General features: G+C 55.4%; 1 protein-coding gene across 1 annotated transcript; it reads left to right on the top strand.

Annotated features, from left to right (window-relative positions):
* Window positions 1–3,500: 3,500 nt before the first annotated feature.
* Window positions 3,501–19,670, top strand: LOC142302081 (arrestin red cell-like). The gene is made up of 8 exons (XM_075343160.1): window positions 3,501–3,608; window positions 11,284–11,314; window positions 11,690–11,750; window positions 12,714–12,758; window positions 12,970–13,166; window positions 13,250–13,309; window positions 13,440–13,507; window positions 19,529–19,670. Exons 1-8 carry the CDS (start codon window positions 3,586–3,588, stop codon window positions 19,659–19,661), a joined length of 618 nt encoding a protein of 205 aa, XP_075199275.1. The 5' UTR covers window positions 3,501–3,585; the 3' UTR covers window positions 19,662–19,670.
* The last annotated feature ends 1,482 nt before the right edge of the window (window positions 19,671–21,152 follow it).

The raw sequence follows: 21,152 nt of genomic DNA, 5'->3' as shown, positions 1-21,152 counted from the left end.
GAGCACTTTCTGCTTGCTCCGGTTCAGTCGGGGTGGGGGACGGGTCCAGCCGGAGTCCCCCCGTGCTGGCTACGACCGGTACCTTCGGTAATGAGGGACCCCGCTGTGACATGGCCTCCTCTGCCTCCTGGCAGCTGCATCCCCGCCGTGCCTCCGGTGCGTCTTTGCTGACGGGCTCAGCCTTCGGCTTCTTCCATGGAAGCGGATCAGGGCGGTCACGGGCTTCTGCTGCAGGTCGGTCCGCCGGGGCGGATTGGCAGGGTACCGCTACCGGTGGTGGTGGTAGCGGGCCTAGTGGCGGGGCAGCAGCAGCCAACATGGGTAGCGGGGGAGGTAGCAGGGCGAGCGGGTATGGACCGGGTCCCTCGGCCACGATGACCGACCCACTAGGGGTACAGGGGCGTGGGTCACTTACCCTCCCTTCCAAGACTCCCTCCACCTCGCGTCTCCGTATGGCCGCCACCAGTTCCGCCATGTCGGCCAGGAGAAGCTGCATGCGGACCTGCAGACGGCTGCTTAGCTGGACGGTCCGGACTTCCACCCACGCTGCAGTGCCAGGCGCGGGGACCACGGTGTTGTCGGTCGGACTCAGCATCTTTAGCAGCGGCCTCTTCCAGGAACCAGTAAATGGCCGCAGGGTCCTGGCGTCCCTGCTTCCATAGCTACATACGGCCAGACGCCATCAGTCCCCCTTAGTCTCTTTCCGGCTCCTCCTCTATATGGGCGGGGTTTTGGCCTTCGCGCCTCCACTACTCGAGGAGACGCTCGAGCGGGACCTTTTCGCGCCCAAGATGGCGGCTTCGGCAAATTTTCAGCCGGACACCTCCGGCAATAACAAGGCGCACCTCTACCCAACGGCAGAGCGGTAGGATCCTGTTCGTGACGCCAAGTTGTCGCGGGTGGAGGAGGGGACGCTGCGCTCACCCACTGCTCGGGTCCGGCCGCTGCTGCTCGGTGGTGGCTCGAGCGGTGGGCCGGATCCCGGGGACTCGAGCGGCGTTCCTTGCCCGTGAGTGAAAAGGGTGGGGATTGATTGTGGGGATTTGGTTATTGTCCGTGACGCCACCCACGGTTATAGTGATAATGGTGACACCACCGCTGCTCTGGACGGGGATCCCGGGAGCGGTGACAGGGAGCAGCCAGGATGTTAGTTCTCCCCTCCGTGGGTAGGGGGTTGGTTGTCCCGGGGCCCGGTGATGGGGTAGGGATGGACGGCAGGCGGGTTACGGGGCCTGGTGAGGTGCAGGGTCGCAAGGGCAGCGCTGTGCCGCACGGCACGGTGGTACTCACTCAGCCCAATGATGAGGACACAGTTCTCGGTAAAACACACGGCTGGATGGACGGGTCCCACAGACGGCTGCGGTGTTGTTTCTCCCGGCAGGTTGATGGTGACTGCCTTTCCCTGCACCTATGTAGTGTAGCGGTCCAAATGGGTTCCCACCGGTAACCCGCTCCCCAGCTTGAAGGTTGCTGAAGGAGCCCCTTTTGCCCGCAGGCTCTGGCCCTGGGAACTTTAGCCTTGGCGGTGGCTGTGCTTCCCTCTCACGGTTGGACGGTTGCCTTCTGTCGGGACTTGGCTGCTGGGAAACCCAGGAGGTTCCCTTCGCTAACGGAGTTGGCAAATTCACGGCGACTCCTAGCCTTGCCGGGGTCCGTAAGCCCCTGCCGGATGGTGCTGGCTTCTCTTTGCGTACCGGTCCGGTACCGCCGGGCCACCGCCCGTCCACGGTCCTTACGGTTAGCTCCGATAGGCATCTCCTGCAGACGGTCACCACCGTCTGCCAACCTTGCTGATCCGTCCGGGCCACACACCCAGACCAACTTCAGGCTGCTCTTCTACCACTTTCCTCCTTCCACTTTCAACTCTCAAACTCATCTCTCCTCTTTTCCCGCCTCCAGGACTGTGAACTCCTCGGTGGGCGGGGCCAACCGCCTGGCTCCACCCCCTGGTGTGGACATCAGCCCCTGGAAGAAGGCAACAAGGGTTTTTGTCTGACTTCGGTGTGCCTGACCGGGAGTGTGGGGTGTGTTGGTGTTGTTCACTGTGGCCCCTGGCTTGTCCAGGACGCCACATTAGTGATATGGGGGAACTGTGGTGTCAGTGATATGGGGGCGCTGTGGTGTCAGTGATATGGGGGATATGGTGAAAGTGGTATGGGGGTCCTGTGGAGAGCGGTGTTATTATGGAGGCTCTGTGGTGTCAGTGGTATGGGGGTCCTGTGGAGAGCGGTCTTATTATGGGGGCTCTGTGGTGTCAGTGGTATGGGGGCTCTGTGGTGTCAGTGATATGGGGGCTCTGTGGTGGCAGTGGTATGGAGGCTCTGTGGTGTCAGTGGTATGGGGGTCCTGTGGAGAGCGGTGTTATTATGGGGGCTCTGTGGTGTCAGTGGTATGGGGGTCCTGTGGAGAGCGGTATTATGGGGGCTCTGTGGTGTCAGTGGTATGGGGGTCCTGTGGAGAGCGGTATTATGGGGGCTCTGTGGTGTCAGTGGTATGGGGGCTCTGTGGTGTCAGTGATATGGGGGCTCTGTGGTGGCAGTGGTATGGAGGCTCTGTGGTGTCAGTGGTATGGGGGTCCTGTGGAGAGCGGTGTTATTATGGGGGCTCTGTGGTGTCAGTGGTATGGGCGCCCTGTGGTGTCAGTGATATGGGGGCTCTGTGGTGTCAGTGTGGAGGGCGGTGTTATTATGGGGGCTCTGTGGTGTTAGTGATATGGGGGCCCTGTGGTGTCAGTGTGGAGGGTAGTGATATGGGGGCTCTGTGGTGTCAGTGATATGGGGGCCCTGTGGTGTCAGTGTGGAGGGTAGTGATATGGGGGCTCTGTGGTGTCAGTGATATGGGCGCCCTGTGGTGTCAGTGATATGGGGGCTCTGTGGTGTCAGTGTGGAGGGCGGTGTTATTATGGGGGCTCTGTGGTGTTAGTGATATGGGGGTCCTGTGGTGTCAGTGTGGAGGGCGGTGTTATTATGGGGGCTCTGTGGTGTCAGTGTGGAGGGTAGTGATATGGGGGCTCTGTGGTGTCAGTGGTATGGGGGTCCTGTGGTGTCAGTGTGGAGGGTAGTGATATGGGGGCTCTGTGGTGTCAGTGATATGGGGGCCCTGTAGTGTCAGTGTGGAGGGCGGTGTTATTAAGGGGGCGCAGCCCCTGCACACCCCGCGGTCGCCCCCGTATAACAGGTGCACTGACTGACTGGAGCCCCTTTCAGTAGGAGAACGTGATTTGGATAGTCGCGCATTGCAGTGTCCGCCAATCAGAAGCCGAGCTCAGTGATCCGATTTACATATCATGCGCACACCTCCCTCAGCCAATGAGGTGGCTTCTCTGCTGAGTCTCCCCCACGGAGATGCCATTAGTCTTCGCACGCCATGACGTCACTACACACCTTCAGTGGGCGGGATCACGGTCGTAGTGATGACGTCAGTAGGCGTGTCAGTCCTTGACATTATCAGCCTATGAGATGGCGCGGTAGTCAGGAACGTACACAGGACTCCGCCTTGTTTGCAACCGTGCGCGTGCTCGCCAGGGGAGGAGAAGAAGAAGGGCACAAAGCGCGGCCTCGTGTGTGAGGCGGAGGATCCGGGACGATGGGGGAGAGAGCGGGAACACGGTGAGTATGTCCGGAGCGGTGACACCTGTCAGTGCGCAGCAGAGCGGGGGCATACGGGGCGAGCCCGGGGTGTATATACACTGCACTGATATCTCCTCCTCCCCCGGTGGTGTATATACACTGCACTGATATCCCCTCCTCCCCCCGGTGGTGTATATACACTGCACTGATATCTCCTCCTCCCCCCGGTGGTGTGTATACACTGCACTGATATCTCCTCCTCCCCCGGTGGTGTATATACACTGCACTGATATCTCCTCCTCCCCCCGGTGGTGTATATACACTGCACTGATATCTCCTCCTCCCCCCGGTGGTGTGTATACACTGCACTGATATCTCCTCCTCCCCCGGTGGTGTATATACACTGCACTGATATCTCCTCCTCCCCCGGTGGTGTATATACACTGCACTGATATCTCCTCCCCCCGGTGGTGTATATACACTGCACTGATATCTCCTCCTCCCCCCGGTGGTGTATATACACTGCACTGATATCTCCTCCTCCCCCCGGTGGTGTGTATACACTGCACTGATATCTCCTCCTCCCCCGGTGGTGTATATACACTGCACTGATATCTCCTCCCCCCGGTGGTGTATATACACTGCACTGATATCTCCTCCCCCCGGTGGTGTATATACACTGCACTGATATCTCCTCCTCCCCCCGGGGGTGTATATACACTGCACTGATATCTCCTCCTCCCCCGGTGGTGTGTATATACACTGCACTGATATCTCCTCCTCCTCCCCCGGTGGTGTGTATATACACTGCACTGATATCTCCTCCTCCCCCCGGTGGTGTGTATATACACTGCACTGATATCTCCTCCTCCCCCCGGTGGTGTGTATATACACTGCACTGATATCTCCTCCTCCCCCGGTGGTGTATATACACTGCACTGATATCCCCTCCTCCCCCCGGTGGTGTATATACACTGCACTGATATCTCCTCCTCCCCCGGTGGTGTATATACACTGCACTGATATCTCCTCCTCCCCCCGGTTGTGTATATACACTGCACTGATATCTCCTCCTCCCCCCGGTGGTGTATATACACTGCACTGATATCTCCTCCTCCCCCCGGTGGTGTATATACACTGCACTGAAATCTCCTCCTCCCCCCGGTGGTGTATATACACTGCACTGATATCTCCTCCTCCCCCGGTGGTGTATATACACTGCACTGATCTCTCCTCCTCCTCCCCCCGGTGGTGTATATACACTGCACTGATATCTCCTCCTCCCCCCGGTGGTGTATATACACTGCACTGATATCTCCTCCTCCCCCGGTGGTGTATATACACTGCACTGATATCTCCTCCTCCCCCGGTGGTGTATATACACTGCACTGATATCTCCTCCTCCCCCGGTGGTGTATATACACTGCACTGATATCTCCTCCTCCCCCCGGTGGTGTATATACACTGCACTGATATCTCCTCCTCCCCCCGGTGGTGTATATACACTGCACTGATATCTCCTCCTCCCCCCGGTGGTGTATATACACTGCACTGATATCTCCTCCTCCCCCGGTGGTGTGTATATACACTGCACTGATATCTCCTCCTCCCCCGGTGGTGTATATACACTGCACTGATCTCTCCTCCTCCTCCCCCCGGTGGTGTATATACACTGCACTGATATCTCCTCCTCCCCCGGTGGTGTATATACACTGCACTGATATCTCCTCCTCCCCCGGTGGTGTATATACACTGCACTGATATCTCCTCCTCCCCCGGTGGTGTATATACACTGCACTGATATCTCCTCCTCCCCCCGGTGGTGTATATACACTGCACTGATATCTCCTCCTCCCCCCGGTGGTGTATATACACTGCACTGATATCTCCTCCTCCCCCGGTGGTGTATATACACTGCACTGATATCTCCTCCTCCCCCGGTGGTGTATATACACTGCACTGATATCTCCTCCTCCCCCCGGTGGTGTATATACACTGCACTGATATCTCCTCCTCCCCCCGGTGGTGTATATACACTGCACTGATATCTCCTCCTCCCCCGGTGGTGTGTATACACTGCACTGATATCTCCTCCTCCCCCGGTGGTGTGTATACACTGCACTGATATCTCCTCCTCCCCCCGGTGGTGTATATACACTGCACTGATATCTCCTCCTCCCCCGGTGGTGTATATACACTGCACTGATATCTCCTCCTCCCCCGGTGGTGTATATACACTGCACTGATATCTCCTCCTCCCCCGGTGGTGTATATACACTGCACTGATATCTCCTCCTCCCCCCGGTGGTGTATATACACTGCACTGATCTCTCCTCCTCCTCCCCCCGGTGGTGTATATACACTGCACTGATATCTCCTCCTCCCCCCGGTGGTGTGTATATACACTGCACTGATATCTCCTCCTCCCCCCGGTGGTGTGTATATACACTGCACTGATATCTCCTCCTCCCCCCGGTGGTGTGTATATACACTGCACTGATATCTCCTCCTCCCCCCGGTGGTGTGTATATACACTGCACTGATATCTCCTCCTCCCCCCGGTGGTGTGTATATACACTGCACTGATATCTCCTCCTCCCCCCGGTGGTGTGTATATACACTGCACTGATATCTCCTCCTCCCCCCGGTGGTGTGTATATACACTGCACTGATATCTCCTCCTCCCCCCGGTGGTGTGTATATACACTGCACTGATATCTCCTCCTCCACCCTTGCTTATCACCGCAGGGGCGTGCCAGACTACCTGACCCTCTAGATGTCCTAGTCTGACATTGATAATCTCCTGAAGCTAAAACAAACCTTGCAGGTAAACCGCACCCAGTGTGATAAGAGACACATCCCTGAAATGTGTTAACCCCTGCAGCACGCTGTCTTCAGATTACATAGCAATAACCTGCAGATAGATTCCGTTTGTCATTGTTGTGCTCCCTCCCCTTGACCTGTGTAAATGTCAGTGCACCCGGCGCTGTGTACACTATGGGGGGAGGGGCGCAGCTGCATTTACAAGGTGGTGGTGTATATACAGTGCCCTGATTCCCTCCTGTAATATCCTGGTGCCTCTGCTCATCCTGAGCCTCCTGTTACACTTCTCTCCTGTCTCTCCTCTGCTCATCCTGAGCCTCCTGTTACACTTCTCTCCTGTCTCTCCTCTGCTCATCCTGAGCCTCCTGTTACACTTCTCTCCTGTAATATCCTGATTCTTCTGTTCATCCTGAGCCTCCTGTTTCCTCTGTAACCTTCCTCCTTTGCTGCTCATCCTCCTCTGTCGTCTGTCTTGTGTCTTGCTCTTTGTATGTCGCAGTCTCGGCATCTTATTCCTTATATGCAGATTCTTTCTGGGATGGTTTGCAGTGAAGTCTCCACATACACAGCCTTAAAGGGGCGTCTCATGTCCCCACTAATATTAATCTCCTCAGTCCTGGAATCCCGGCCACGTGCTTTAAATTTCTGCTAAATCCCTTTATTTTCGTTCTGCACCCCCCTCCCCCCATCATGTGTCACAGGGTTCATGTTCCCTGTCCCACTAGTTTGTGAATGATCCTCTAAAAGGCGGCTGTCCCTTTAAATACCTGGAAGGGCTGTACATTCCTTTAATCTGGTATTGATATGATGGATGCTGGGTTATCAGATGGGCATAGAACAGAGCAGAGTATTGATGTGAGCTGTTTGATAATCCAGCACAGAGCGGTAGATTATCGCTGTCTGGATTAAAGGAATTTTTATTGTAAACCTGATTCCTGGGCAAATATCTGAGTCAGGGTAAGGCTACTTTCACACATCAGGTTTTTTCCATCAGGCACAATCCGGAAAAAAACGGGTAAAACGGATCCGGTACCGCATCCGTTTTATCCCCATAGATTTGCATTGTTACCGGATTGTACATGATGGCTTTGCGTTGCATCAGTTTTTTTCCGGATGCGGCAAAATTAATTAAAGCGGCGGCCGGAGGCAACGTATCTTGCAACGTTTTTTTGTCCGGCAAAAAAAAACGCATCGTGCCGTATCCGGCCGCTGCGGCGCATTTTTCAATGCATGCCTATGGACGCCGGATACGGCGCGATGCGGAAAAAAACGCATCCGGCCGCCGCATGCGGCTTCTTCCACTGCGCATGCTCAGTAGCGTGCCGCAATCGGAAAAAAAACCGCACAGGCCGCATGTAAAAACTTATGCAAAGGATGCGGTGTGTGTTCGTCCGTCGTGTGTACGTGTGTGTGTGTGTGGGGGGGGGGCGTGGCCAGCGAGTGTGTGTTTGGGTGGGGGCGGTCATCCGTCGTGTATGGGGGGGGGAGGGGGGGTGGCCAGCGTGTGTGTGGGTGGGACGACCCGATGCATGGCCGGGTGATGTCTTCACTCGTGGCTTCTGAGGTAACGTCAGTTTCGGCGACGTTTCCTCTTTTTTCTTCCTCTTCCTCCTTTTGTAATGTCTGTATATTCTGCGGGGTGCAGGTCAGGAGACCAATCCTAACTTCTAATAATATGAATGCGCCCTTCTCCATCTGGAGAGTTCCCCTTTAATTGGAATCTATCTGCAGGTTTTTCTAATGAAGGGGCAGAGATTCTGAATCCAACGATTCATCACTTACATTACTTGCTGCTGCCAACTTTCTGACAGTTTTTAGATTTTGCAGTGCAGCAGAGCTGAGAGCACTGTGTACAATGTATATAGACAGTGAGCTGCTTATCACAGCAGGGGCGTGTCAGACTACCCAGACTACCTGACTCTCTAGCTGTCCTAGTCCGGCAATGATAATCTCCTGAAACTAAAACAAACCTTGCAGGTAAACAGCACACAGTGTGATAAGAGACACATCCCTGAAATGTGTTAACCCCTGCAGCACGCTGTCTTCAGATTACATAGCAATAACCTGCAGATAGATTTCTTTTGTCATTGTTGTGCTCCCTCCCCTTGGCCTGTGTAAATGTCAGTACACCCGGCGCTGTGTACACTATGGGGGGAGGGGCGCAGCTGCATTTACAAGGGAAATATGTCGTGTCGGGCGCAAGGTCTTATTTACACACGGACACCTGCAATAAGGAAGCCTCCGTCCTGGCTTCACCCTCCGCTATGCCCTTCCTCGGCACCAGTCTGAGGATTTTCGCGGCCGGCCTGCCTTCCCGCATACATGACATACCTGGCAGCTTTGTGGGAACAGTTCTGGGGCCGCCTCGCTGTTATAAGCTGATAATGTGACACATGGATGACGCCCTGGGTCACGGGTGCTTGTAAATGGGGGAAAGTTTTTTTCCCTTGGGCACTGTTATTTAGGACGCCTTGAGGTGTGGATGTGTGAAAATGGCATGTTACCCATAGCAACCAGTCACCACTGAGCTTCCCTTTCCAAGATGCGTTGTGATTGGTTGTTATGGTCACCAAAGCCTGTGTGACGCCCTGGGCAAGCCAGGGGTCACAGGTCACAACACCACACGCACCCCACATTCCCTGCAGGTACACCGAAGTCAAAACTTAAATCCTTGTTGCCTTCCTCCAGGGGCTGGTGTCCACACCAGGGGGTGGGCCAGGCGGTTGGCTCCGCCCACCGAGGAGTTCACAGCCCTGGAGGCGGGAAAACCAGGCAGATCAGTTAGGGAAGTAAAGAAGTAAACAGCTAAGATTAGCTTGAGAGGTGAAAGTGTGAGGAGTAAACAGTGACGTAGAAGGAGGAAAAGTAGAGAAAGTGAAGAAAGTGACAGCAGGAAGCCTGAAGTTGGTCCGGGTGTGTGCCCCGGACTGAGACAGCAAGGTTGGCAGACGGCGGTGACTGTCTGCAGGAGAGATTGCTGGGAGGTTGCCGAAAGGACCGTGGACGGGTGGTGACCCGGCGGTACTGGAGCGGTATACAAAGAACAGTCAGCACCAGGGCAGGGGCCTTTCGGATCCCGGCAAGGCTAGGAGTCGCCATAATTTGCCAAATCCGTCAGTGAAGGGGACGACTGTCTCCCAACAACCAAGTCCCGATTGAAGGCAACAGTCCGACCGTTAAGGGGAGACACCGCCACCGCCAAGGCACCAGTTTCCCAGGGCCAGCGCCTGCGGGCAAGAGTGGGGCTCCTCCGGCCCATATCCAGGCTGGGGAGCGGGTTACCGGTGGGAATCCATCGCTACCAACAGACTACACATAGGTGCAGGGAAGAGACCGTCACCGTCAACTGCAGGGAACATCAGCACCGCAACCGTCCGAGGGACCCGTCCAACCAGCCGTTTGTTTACCGAGAACTGTGTCGTGTTTACTGGCTGAGTGAGTACCACCGTGCCGTGCGGCACAGCGCTGCCCCTGCGCCCCTGCACCTCCACAGGCCCCATAACCCGCCTGTCCACCATCCCAACCCCATCACTGGGCCCCGGGACCACCAATCCCCTACCCACGGAGGGGCAAACCAACAACTGGCTGCTCCATACCACCACTCCCGGGATCCCCAGCCAGAGCAGCGGTGGTGTCCACCTAATCACCACAACCGTGGGTGGCGTCGCTGACAATAAACAATCCCCACAACCAAACCCCTTTCACTCACGGGCGAGGAGCGCCGCTAGAGTCCCCGGGATCCGGACCATCGCTCGAGCCACCGAGCAGCAGCAGGCCGCGGCAGCCGGACCCAAGCAGTGGGAGGGCGCGGCGTCCCCTCCGCCCGCGACAACTGGGCCTCCTTGCCCGGAGAGTGGGCCCGGGCCTCCTTGCCCGGAGAGTGGGCCCGGGCCTCCTTGACCGGAGAGTGGGCCCGGGCCTCCTTGACCGGAGAGTGGGCCCGGGCCTCCTTGACCGGAGAGTGGGCCCGGGCCTCCTTGACCGGAGAGTGGGCCCGGGCCTCCTTGCCCGGAGAGTGGGCCCGGGCCTCCTTGCCCGGAGAGTGGGCCCGGGCCTCCTTGCCCGGAGAGTGGGCCCGGGCCTCCTTGCCCGGAGAGTGGGCCCGGGCCTCCTTGCCCGGAGAGTGGGCCCGGGCCTGGAGAAAAAAAAAAAAAACAATGATTTCCATAGCAGCCAATTATGGCACAGCTCTTATTATTACCAGTGTACTTTTAAGAGATGAAAGCTGAGCTCTGATTGGTTGCTATGGGTAGCAGAGATGTTTGATCCAATCAGAATTCAGCTTTCACTTCTGTTGGATATTGAATGTTGCTTATAGCAGCCAATCGCAGTGCGGCTTTCACTTTACCTGAGTAGCTTGACAAATGAAAGCCACCCTGTGATTGGTTGTTCTGGGCAGTGAAAGAACTGAGCAGTGGTTGCTATGGGTGACGGGGACCGTTCTGATGAGTGAGGCCTATGGGACACACAGCAGCCTTCCTAGAGTTACACCACATGTATTCTTGTCGCATCCAAAGCTGCAGTCACGCTCAGCTACATAAAGCCTAATAACGGCCATGTTCTTTCAGATTTCACTAGAACTCTGCTTGCTGACAATGAATAAAGGTTTAGCAATGTGCCCTGACATAGTGTGTCACAGCTGAGGGTCTGTTGCAATCTTCTCCCCTCCTCCCTCATGGCCGGTTCATATTATCTACACCAATACATTGTAACAAACCCTCAGCTAGTGACACGTAGAGACTACAATAGGGGTTAAAGGGGATTTGCTGGGACTGCTGATGAAAGGCGCAGTCCTATGTAAAAGTGAAGTGGTGATATGATTACTTTTCTTTTTTTTTATATCTGCATTTGTATAAAATGATTAATATTTAATATTTTTTCTTTTTTGCAGCGTTTTTAAGAAATCCAGCCCGAATTGTAAGGTGAGTTCTCCAATGGCGACTCTGCTGCGAGGAAAGGGTTAGTCGTTAATGTTGCAGTCGCCATGGCGTCCACTAATAGTTGGTGAAGCCTTATCTCCGGGGGCCTGCGGCGGGTCCCCAGGGTGGGACGGGCACAGGGCGATGTAAACAACTCCGGAGGAGGCAGAGATAGAGCCGGCTGCAGGCGGCAGATAAGGAGGCATGGTGGACCTGTCCGATCTGGAGAGGATCCGCTGCATCGTGCCCCGCGGCCTCACCGTCTACAAGAAGCAGCTGCGGGATGTGGTAATGACCGGGGAGCGGCAGCAGGGGCAGCACTGAGCGGACACAGGGGGATCTTTGGTTTTCCATCTGATATTGTCCCATTTCTTGCAGCTGACGGTGTACCTAGGCAAGAGGGATTTTGTGGATCACCTTGATCGTGTAGATCCTGTTGGTGAGATTCTGTTTTATCCCGATATTTGTACATTTTCACACGCTACACTTTAATTGCATTTAAGGTGACCTAGAAATAAAAGGCTCCAAATGGACACACTTTAGTGTCACATAGATATCCCAGAGCTGCACTCACTATTCTGCTGGTGCAGTCACTGTGCACATACATTACATTACTGATTCTGAGTTACCTCCTGTATTCTACTCCAGAGCTGCACTCACTATTCTGCTGGTGCAGTCACTGTGTACATATATTACATTACTGATCCTGAGTTACCTCCTGTATTATGCTCCAGAGCTGCACTCACTATTATGCTGGTGCAGTCACTGTGTATATACATTACATTACTGATCCTGAGTTACCTCCTGTATTATACTCCAGAGCTGCACTCACTATTCTGCTGGTGCAGTCACTGTGTACATACATTACATTACTGATCCTGAGTTACATCCTGTATTATACTCCAGAGCTGCACTCACTGTGTACATACATTACATTACTGATCCTGAGTTACATCCTGTATTATACTCCAGAGCTGCACTCACTGTGTACATACATTACATTACTGATCCTGAGTTACCTCCTGTATTATACTCCAGAGCTGCACTCACTCTTCTGCTGGAGCAGTCACTGTGTACATACATCATATTACTGATCCTGAGTTACCTCCTGTATTCTACTCCAGAGCTGCACTCACTATTCTGCTGGTGCAGTCACTGTGTACATACATTACTGATCCTGAGTTACCTCCTGTATTATGCTCCAGAGCTGCACTCACTATTCTGCTTATGGCATTGGAAGATGTCACTTGTGCATTCTGCTGAATTGTGAGTGCAGCTGTGAGTGTCTTATAGAGCGTGCTGTCCTGTGCTCTCGCGCCCCCATGTTGGTGCATTATCTCGCACTGTTCTGCTGTATCTCTGGCTTTGTCCGGTCATCGCCCTCTTCTTTCCTGTTTTGTAGACGGAGTGGTCCTGGTGGATACGGATTATTTGAAGGACCGGAAAGGTAACGATCCCCCACCCCCTTCCACCCCCACCCCCTTCCCACCCTTTGTATTCTGCCCTTAAAGGGGAAGTGGCATCCTAAGTAAGAGTCGCCTGCAACTTCCTGATAATTCGGTGGTGAAATCCAGACTTGGTTGCTAATATTGGGGGTTGGGGGCTGCGGTGGTCGGCGGCCGGGCTCCGCTCTTCTCAGCTGTTCTCTCCCTCTTCAGTTTACGTCACCCTGACTTGCGCTTTTCGCTATGGCCGGGAGGATCTCGATGTCTTGGGCCTGTCATTCCGGAAGGATCTGTTCATCTCCACGTTCCAGGCTTATCCCCCGCTCCCCGAGGAGACGAAGCCCCTCACCCGACTGCAGGAGCGGCTGATCAAGAAGCTGGGGGAGCAGGCGCAGCCCTTCTACTTCACCGTGAGTCCTCCCTCCCTTTCCTCCCGCACGGTCTTCTTTTCCTTTTCCGACAAACGCTTTTTGGTTTGTTTCTTTTTGACCAGATTCCACAGAATTTGCCGTGTTCAGTGACTCTCCAGCCAGGACCAGAGGACACCGGGAAGGTGAGTAACGGGGCGCGGCGTCCTGACGTGCAGGCACCAGCCGGGGATCCAGGGGGCCGGGGATCCAAGGGGCCGGGGATCCAGGGGGCCCCTAATACTGAGCCCTCCTGACATCTTCTCATCCTCTCAGGCCTGCGGAGTCGATTATGAAATCCGTGCCTTCTGCGCCAAATCCATGGAGGAAAAGATGCACAAAAGGTGAGAACGGACCGACCACATACAACAATGGAGATCTGACCCGCAGCAGAGCGTCTACCCCGGGGGGCGCACATCTGCGGGAAAACTGACAATACCAACACCACTTCTTAATAATATAATAATCTTATATGTGATTGTGATTTCTTCGGCGCTCCATTGGGAGACCCAGACGATTGGTGTATAGCACTGCCTCCGGAGGCCACACAAAGCAATTACACTAAAAAGTGTAAGGCCCCTCCCCTTCTGGCTATACACCCCCAGTGGGATCACTGGCTCACCAGTTTTCTGCTTTGTGCGAAGGAGGTCAGACATCCACGCATAGCTCCACTGTTTAGTCAGCAGTAGCTGCTGACTATGTCGGATGGAAGAAAAGAGGGCCCATATGGGGCCCCCAGCATGCTCCCTTCTTACCCCACTTGTGGTTTGTAAGGTTGAGGTACCCATTGCGGGTACGGAGGCGGGAGCCCACATGCTGTTTTCCTTCCCCATCCCCCTGAGGGGCTCTGAGGAAGTGGGATCTTACCAGCCTCCAAGCCCTGAGGCCGGGCTCCGTCCACAGACCCATTGAACCTGCTGGATAAGGAGCCGGGGGTACCGTTCAGGGACAAGGCCCTGCAACTTTCAGGTACTCTGTGTCCCCGTACAGACAGGCACGCACACGCCAGACTTGCTGGGTGTGTTAGTGCGCCGGGGACAGTAGCGCTCCACGCTGGGGTTTGAGTCACAGCAGCTTAGCTGTGTGGATTCATGTGCTGGGAACTACCGCGCCGGCCACTCTCGGAGCGGCGGCGCGGCTGGGACTTGTAGTGCGCCGGGGACTTAGCGCCGACCGCGCTTTTACGGCGGCGGCGCTTATAAATTTAGTCCCCGGCTTTTGCGGCCTAGCTCCGCTTCGTTCCCGCCCCCTCCCTGTCAATCAGGGAATGGGACAGACGCTGTGCAATCGTCAGCGCCGAGGACTGGAGCCTTATTTACATGCTCCAGCCCTCTCACTAGGCACAGTGGGACGCAGGTTTCCCGCTTTTGGTCTGAGCACGCCCAGGGCCCGCCCCCCCCTCCACAGGACGCCGGCAGCCATTCCTGCATGCAGTCTGGCTGGAGGACGGACACAGGCTCTGGGAGACCCAGACTAGGGATTTCTGGCGACCACACACCCGCGTTGGCGGGCGGTAAGCAGCACATTAGTGCTGGCCCCACTAGTGCCACAGTGTGTATTGGTGTACTTTTTCCTGTACCAGATATACTGCACTGTACGGTCGCTTCTTGGCTGTATACCCCTATATTGCTCTGAGGAGACAGCAACATGTCATCCACAAAACGCAAGGGTGCCAAGGCACGGGCTGTATACACTGCTTGTACAGCATGTGGGGCTAATCTACCAGCAGGCTCCAACGACCCTCATTGTGTGCAATGTTCAGTCCCAGTGGCACTTCGTCAGCCAGAGCATATGGTGGTGGTAGCCCAGGCTGAGACGCCTGTGAACCCTGCCCCGGTGACGGGGACAGAATTTGCAGTCTTTGCTGATAAAATGTCTGTGACTATGACAAAAATCCTGGAGACCTTGCAGTCCAGGCCAGTTGCTCAGACCATGGACACTGCTGTGGCTATGTTCCCAGGTCCCCCTCAGTTGGAACTAATCCGTACTTCAAGGGGGTCCCAGGCATCACAGGCTGAGGGCTCTGACTCTGATGACAGTCCCAGGCCCCCTAAGCGAGCTCGCTGGGAGAGACCCTCCACGTCGTCACGCGGGTCAGGGTCTCAGCGAGAAGGGTCTCTATATGATGAGACAGAGGTGGGTGATCAGGAGTCTGGTCCTGACACCGCACTCAATTTGGATACGCCAGATGGTGACGCCATGGTAAATGACCTTATAGCGGCCATCAATAGGCTGTTGGATATTTCTCCACCAGCACCTTCAGCAGAGGAGGCAGCTGCCCAGCAGGAGAAATTCCATTTCCTGTATCCCAAGCGAAAATTGAGTACTTTTCTGGACCACTCTGACTTCAGGGAATCAATCCAGAAACACCATGCTTATCCGGACAAGCGTTTTTCCAAACGTATGAAGGATACACGTTATCCCTTTCCCCCTGATGTGGTCAAACGCTGGACCCAGTGTCCAAAAGTGGACCCTCCAATATCCAGGCTTGCAGCTAGATCCTTAGTTGCAGTGGAGGATGGGGCTTCACTTAAAGATGCCAATGACAGACAGATGGACCTTTGGTTGAAATCTGTCTATGAAGCTATTGGCGCGTCGTTTGCTCCAGCATTCGCGGCCGTGTGGGCGCTCCAAGCTATTTCAGCTGGTCTGGCACAGGTGGACTCTTTCTTAAGTCCAGCAGTGCCGCAAGTGGCGTCCTTAACTACGCAAATGACTGCGTTTGCGACCTACGCTATTAATGCGGTACTAGACTCTACGAGCCGTACCTCAATGGCATCCGCCAACTCTGTAGTTTTGCGCAGAGCCTTGTGGTTAAAAGAATGGAAAGCAGATTCTGCTTCTAAAAAATGTTTAACCAGCTTGCCATTATCTGGAGACAGACTGTTTGGTGAGCAATTGGCGGAAATCATTAAACAGTCCAAAGGTAAGGACTCTTCCTTACCCCAGCCCAGATCAAGCAAACCTCAACAGAGGAAGTGGCAGTCAAAGTTTCGGTCCTTTCGAGGCTCGGGCAAGCCCCAATTCTCCTCGTCCAAAGGGACTCAGAAAGAGCAAAGGAGCTCTGATTCCTGGCGGACTCACTCACGCCCCAAGAAAGCAACCGGAGGTACCGCTTCCAAGGCGGCTGCCTCATGACTTTCGGCCGCCTCCCTCCGCATCCTCGGTTGGTGGCAGGCTCTCCCGCTTTTGCGACATTTGGCTGCCACAGGTCAAAGACCGGTGGGTAACAGACATTCTGTCTCACGGGTACAGGATAGAGTTCAGTTCTCGTCCTCCGCCTCGGTTCTTCAGAACTTCCCCACATCCCGACCGAGCAGATGCCCTTCTGCAGGCGGTGCATTCTCTAAGAGCAGAAGGAGTGGTGGTCCCTGTTCCTCTTCGGGAACAAGGACAAGGTTTTTACTCCAATCTCTTTGTGGTGCCAAAAAAGGACGGCTCATTCCGTCCTGTTCTGGACCTAAAACTGCTCAACAAGCATGTGAACGCCAGGCGGTTCCGGATGGAATCCCTCCGCTCAGTCATTGCCTCCATGTCTCAAGGAGATTTCCTAGCATCAATAGACATCAAAGATGCTTATCTCCACGTGCCGATTGCTACAGAGCACCAACGCTTTCTACGCTTCGTGATAGGAGACGACCATCTTCAGTTCGTAGCTCTGCCATTTGGTCTGGCGACAGCCCCACGGGTGTTCACCAAGGTCATGGCGGCAGTGGTAGCAGTCTTGCACTCTCAGTGACACTCTGTGATCCCTTACTTGGACGATCTACTTGTCAAGGCACCCTCTCAGGAGGCATGCCAACTCAGCCTGAACGTTGCACTGGAGACTCTCCAGACGTTCGGGTGGATCATCAACTTCTCAAAGTCAAATCTGTTACCGACCCAATCACTGACGTATCTTGGCATGGAGTTTCATACTCTCTCAGCGATAGTGAAGCTTCCGCTGGACAAGCAGCGGTCACTACAGACTGGGGTGCAGGCTCTCCTTCAAAGTCAGTCGCACTCCTTAAGACGCCTCATGCACTTCCTCGGGAAGATGGTGGCGGCAATGGAGGCGGTTCCGTTTGCGCAGTTTCATCTGCGCCCACTTCAATGGGACATTCTCCGCCAATGGGACGGGAAGTCAACATCCCTGGACAGGAAAGTCTCCCTTTCCCAGACGGCCAAGGACTCTCTGCAGTGGTGGCTTCTTCCCACCTCATTATCACAGGGAAGATCCTTCCTACCACCATCCTGGGCGGTGGTCACGACAGACGCGAGTCTGTCAGGGTGGGGAGCAGTTTTTCTCCACCACAGGGCTCAGGGTACGTGGACCCAGCAGGAGTCCACCCTTCAGATCAATGTTCTGGAAATCAGAGCAGTGTATCTTGCCCTACTAGCCTTCCAGCAGTGGCTGGAAGGAAGGCAGATCCGAATTCAGTCGGACAACTCCACAGCGGTGGCATACATCAACCACCAAGGGGGGACACGCAGTCGGCAAGCCTTCCAGGAAGTCCGGCGGATTCTGATGTGGGTGGAAGCCACGGCCTCCACCATATCCGCAGTTCACATCCCCGGCGTAGAAAACTGGGAAGCAGACTTCCTCAGTCGCCAGGGCATGGACGCAGGGGAATGGTCCCTTCACCCGGACGTGTTTCAGGAAATCTGTCGCCGCTGGGGAAGGCCGGACGTCGACTTAATGGCGTCCCGGCACAACAACAAGGTCCCAACCTTCATGGCACGGTCTCGCGATCACAGAGCTCTGGCGGCAGACGCCTTAGTGCAAGATTGGTCGCAGTTCCGGCTCCCTTATGTGTTTCCACCTCTGGCACTCTTGCCCAGGGTGCTACGCAAGATCAGATCCGACTGCAGCCGCGTCATACTCGTCGCCCCAGACTGGCCAAGGAGGGCGTGGTATCCGGATCTGTGGCATCTCACGGTCGGCCAACCGTGGGCACTACCAGACCGACCAGACTTGCTGTCCCAAGGGCCGTTTTTCCATCGGAATTCTGCGGCCCTGAACCTGACTGTGTGGCCATTGAGTCCTGGATCCTAGCGTCTTCAGGATTATCCCAAGGGGTCGTTGCCACCATGAGACAGGCTAGGAAGCCCACGTCCGCTAAGATGTACCACAGAACGTGGAGGATATTCTTATCCTGGTGCTCTGCTCAGGGAGTGTCTCCCTGGCCATTTGCATTGCCCACATTTCTTTCTTTCCTGCAATCTGGGTTAGAAAAAGGTTTGTCGCTCGGCTCCCTTAAAGGGCAAGTCTCGGCGCTATCCGTCTTTTTTCAGAAGCGTCTAGCACGACTTTCTAAGGTGCGCACGTTCCTGCAGGGGGTTTGTCATATCGTACCCCCGTACAAGCGGCCGTTAGATCCATGGGATCTGAACAGGGTACTGGTTGCCCTCCAGAAGCCGCCCTTCGAGCCTCTGAGGGAGGTTTCACTTTCTAGACTATCACAGAAAGTGGCTTTTCTGGTAGCGATCACATCTCTTCGGAGAGTGTCTGAGCTAGCAGCGCTGTCATCCAAGGCTCCCTTCCTGGTCTTCCACCAGGACAAGGTAGTGCTGCGCCCCATTCAGGAGTTTCTCCCGAAGGTGGTATCCTCTTTTCATCTTAATCAGGATATCTCTTTGCCTTCTTTTTGTCCTCATGCAGTTCATCGCTATGAGAAGGATTTACATTTGTTAGATCTGGTGAGAGCACTCAGAATCTACATTTCCCGCACGGCGCCCCTGCGCCGTTCGGATGCACTCTTTGTCCTTGTCGCTGGTAAGCGCAAAGGGTCGCAGGCTTCCAAGGCCACCCTGGCTCGATGGATCAAAGAACCAATTCTTGAAGCCTACCGTTCTGCTGGGCTTCCGGTTCCATCAGGGCTGAAGGCCCATTCTACCAGAGCCGTGGGTGCGTCCTGGGCATTACGACACCAGGCTACGGATCAACAGGTGTGCCAGGCAGCTACCTGGTCGAGTCTGCACACTTTCACCAAACATTATCAGGTGCATACCTATGCTTCGGCGGACGCCAGCCTAGGTAGAAGAGTCCTGCAGGCGGCAGTTGCCTCCCCGTAGGGGAGGGCTGTCTTTGCAGCTCTAACATGAGGTATTTCTTTACCCACCCAGGGACAGCTTTTGGACGTCCCAATCGTCTGGGTCTCCCAATGGAGCGCCGAAGAAGAAGGGAATTTTGTTACTTACCGTAAATTCCTTTTCTTCTAGCTCCTATTGGGAGACCCAGCACCCGCCCTGTTGTCCTTCGGGATTTTTGGTTGTTTTTCGGGTACACATGTTGTTCATGTTGAATGGTTTTCAGTTCTCCGACGTTACTTCGGAGTGAATTTGTTTAAACCAGTTATTGGCTTTCCTCCTTCTTGCTTTTGCAGTAAAACTGGTGAGCTAGTGATCCCACTGGGGGTGTATAGCCAGAAGGGGAGGGGCCTTACACTTTTTAGTGTAATTGCTTTGTGTGGCCTCCGGAGGCAGTGCTATACACCAATCGTCTGGGTCTCCCAATAGGAGCTAGAAGAAAAGGAATTTACGGTAAGTAACAAAATTCCCTTCTTCTTATAGTTACAGACCCCCTTGCTTGAGGCTGCACCACCGAGTCATCCACCTCTCTGCCCAGGACCGGTGGGATGTCGATATCAATGGGGAGAGCTAAAGCACCATGATGTCAGTAATATACACGTGTATCAGTCTCTCTGTGCTGCAGCCTCAGGCCTGGGGCCTGTATTTATACAGATGATAAATTACAGTTTTCACCATCTAACCTTCAGCGGGTGGAGGGATGGATGGCTGGGTGGGTGGAGGGATGGATGGCTGGGTGGGTGGAGGGATGGATGGCTGGGTGGGTGGAGGGATGGATGGCTGGGTGGGTGGAGGGCTGGATGGGTGGAAGGGAAGGATGGATGGGTGGAAGGATGGATGGGTGGAAGGGAAGGATGGATGGGTGGAAGGGAAGGATGGATGGGTGGAAGGGAAGTATGGATGGGTGGAAGGGAAGGATGGATGGGTGGAAGGGAAGGATGGATGGATGGCTGGAGGGAGGAAGGGAGGGGATGGATGGCTGGAGGGATGGCTAGATGTAGGGAAGGATGGCGGAAGGATGGATGGCGGGAGAGAGGAAGGATGGATGGCTGGAGGAAGGGAGGGAAGGATGGCTGGCGGGAGGGAAGGATGGCTGGCGGGAGGGAAGGATGGCTGGCGGGAGGGAAGGATGGCTGGCGGGAGGGAAGGATGGCTGGCGGGAGGGAAGGATGGCTGGCGGGAGGGAAGGATGGCTGGCGGGAGGGAAGGATGGCTGGCGGGAGGGAGGGATGGCTGGCGGGAGGGAGGGATGGCTGGCGGGAGGGAGGGATGGCTGGCGGGAGGGAGGGATGGCTGGCGGGAGGGAGGGATGGCTGGCGGGAGGGAGGGATGGCTGGCGGGAGGGAGGGATGGCTGGCGGGAGGGAGGGATGGCTGGCTGGCTGGAGGGACGGCTGGCTGGCTGGAGGGACGGCTGGCTGGCTGGAGGGACGGCTGGCTGGCTGGAGGGACGGCTGGCTGGCTGGAGGGACGGCTGGCTGGCTGGAGGGACGGCTGGCTGGCTGGAGGGACGGCTGGCTGGCTGGAGGGACGGCTGGCTGGCTGGAGGGACGGCTGGCTGGAGGGAGGGACGGCTAGCTGGAGGGATGGCTGGCTGGAGGGCGGGAGGGATGGCTGGCTGGAGGGCGGGAGGGATGGCTGGCTGGCTGGAGGGATGGCTGGCTGGAGGGAGGGAAGGATGGATGGATGGCTGAAGGGAGGGAAGGATGGATGGATGGCTGAAGGGAGGGAAGGATGGATGGATGGCTGAAGGGAGGGAAGGATGGATGGCTGAAGGGAGGGAAGGATGGATGGCTGAAGGGAGGGAAGGATGGATGGCTGAAGGGAGGGAAGGATGGATGGCTGAAGGGAGGGAAGGATGGATGGCTGAAGGGAGGGAAGGATGGATGGCTGAAGGGAGGGAGGATGGATGGGTGGCTGG

The sequence above is a fragment of the Anomaloglossus baeobatrachus genome, chromosome 4, assembly GCF_048569485.1.
Source record: "Anomaloglossus baeobatrachus isolate aAnoBae1 chromosome 4, aAnoBae1.hap1, whole genome shotgun sequence".
NCBI lineage: Eukaryota > Metazoa > Chordata > Amphibia > Anura > Aromobatidae > Anomaloglossus > Anomaloglossus baeobatrachus.
This window is presented reverse-complemented; position numbering and strand designations above follow the sequence as displayed.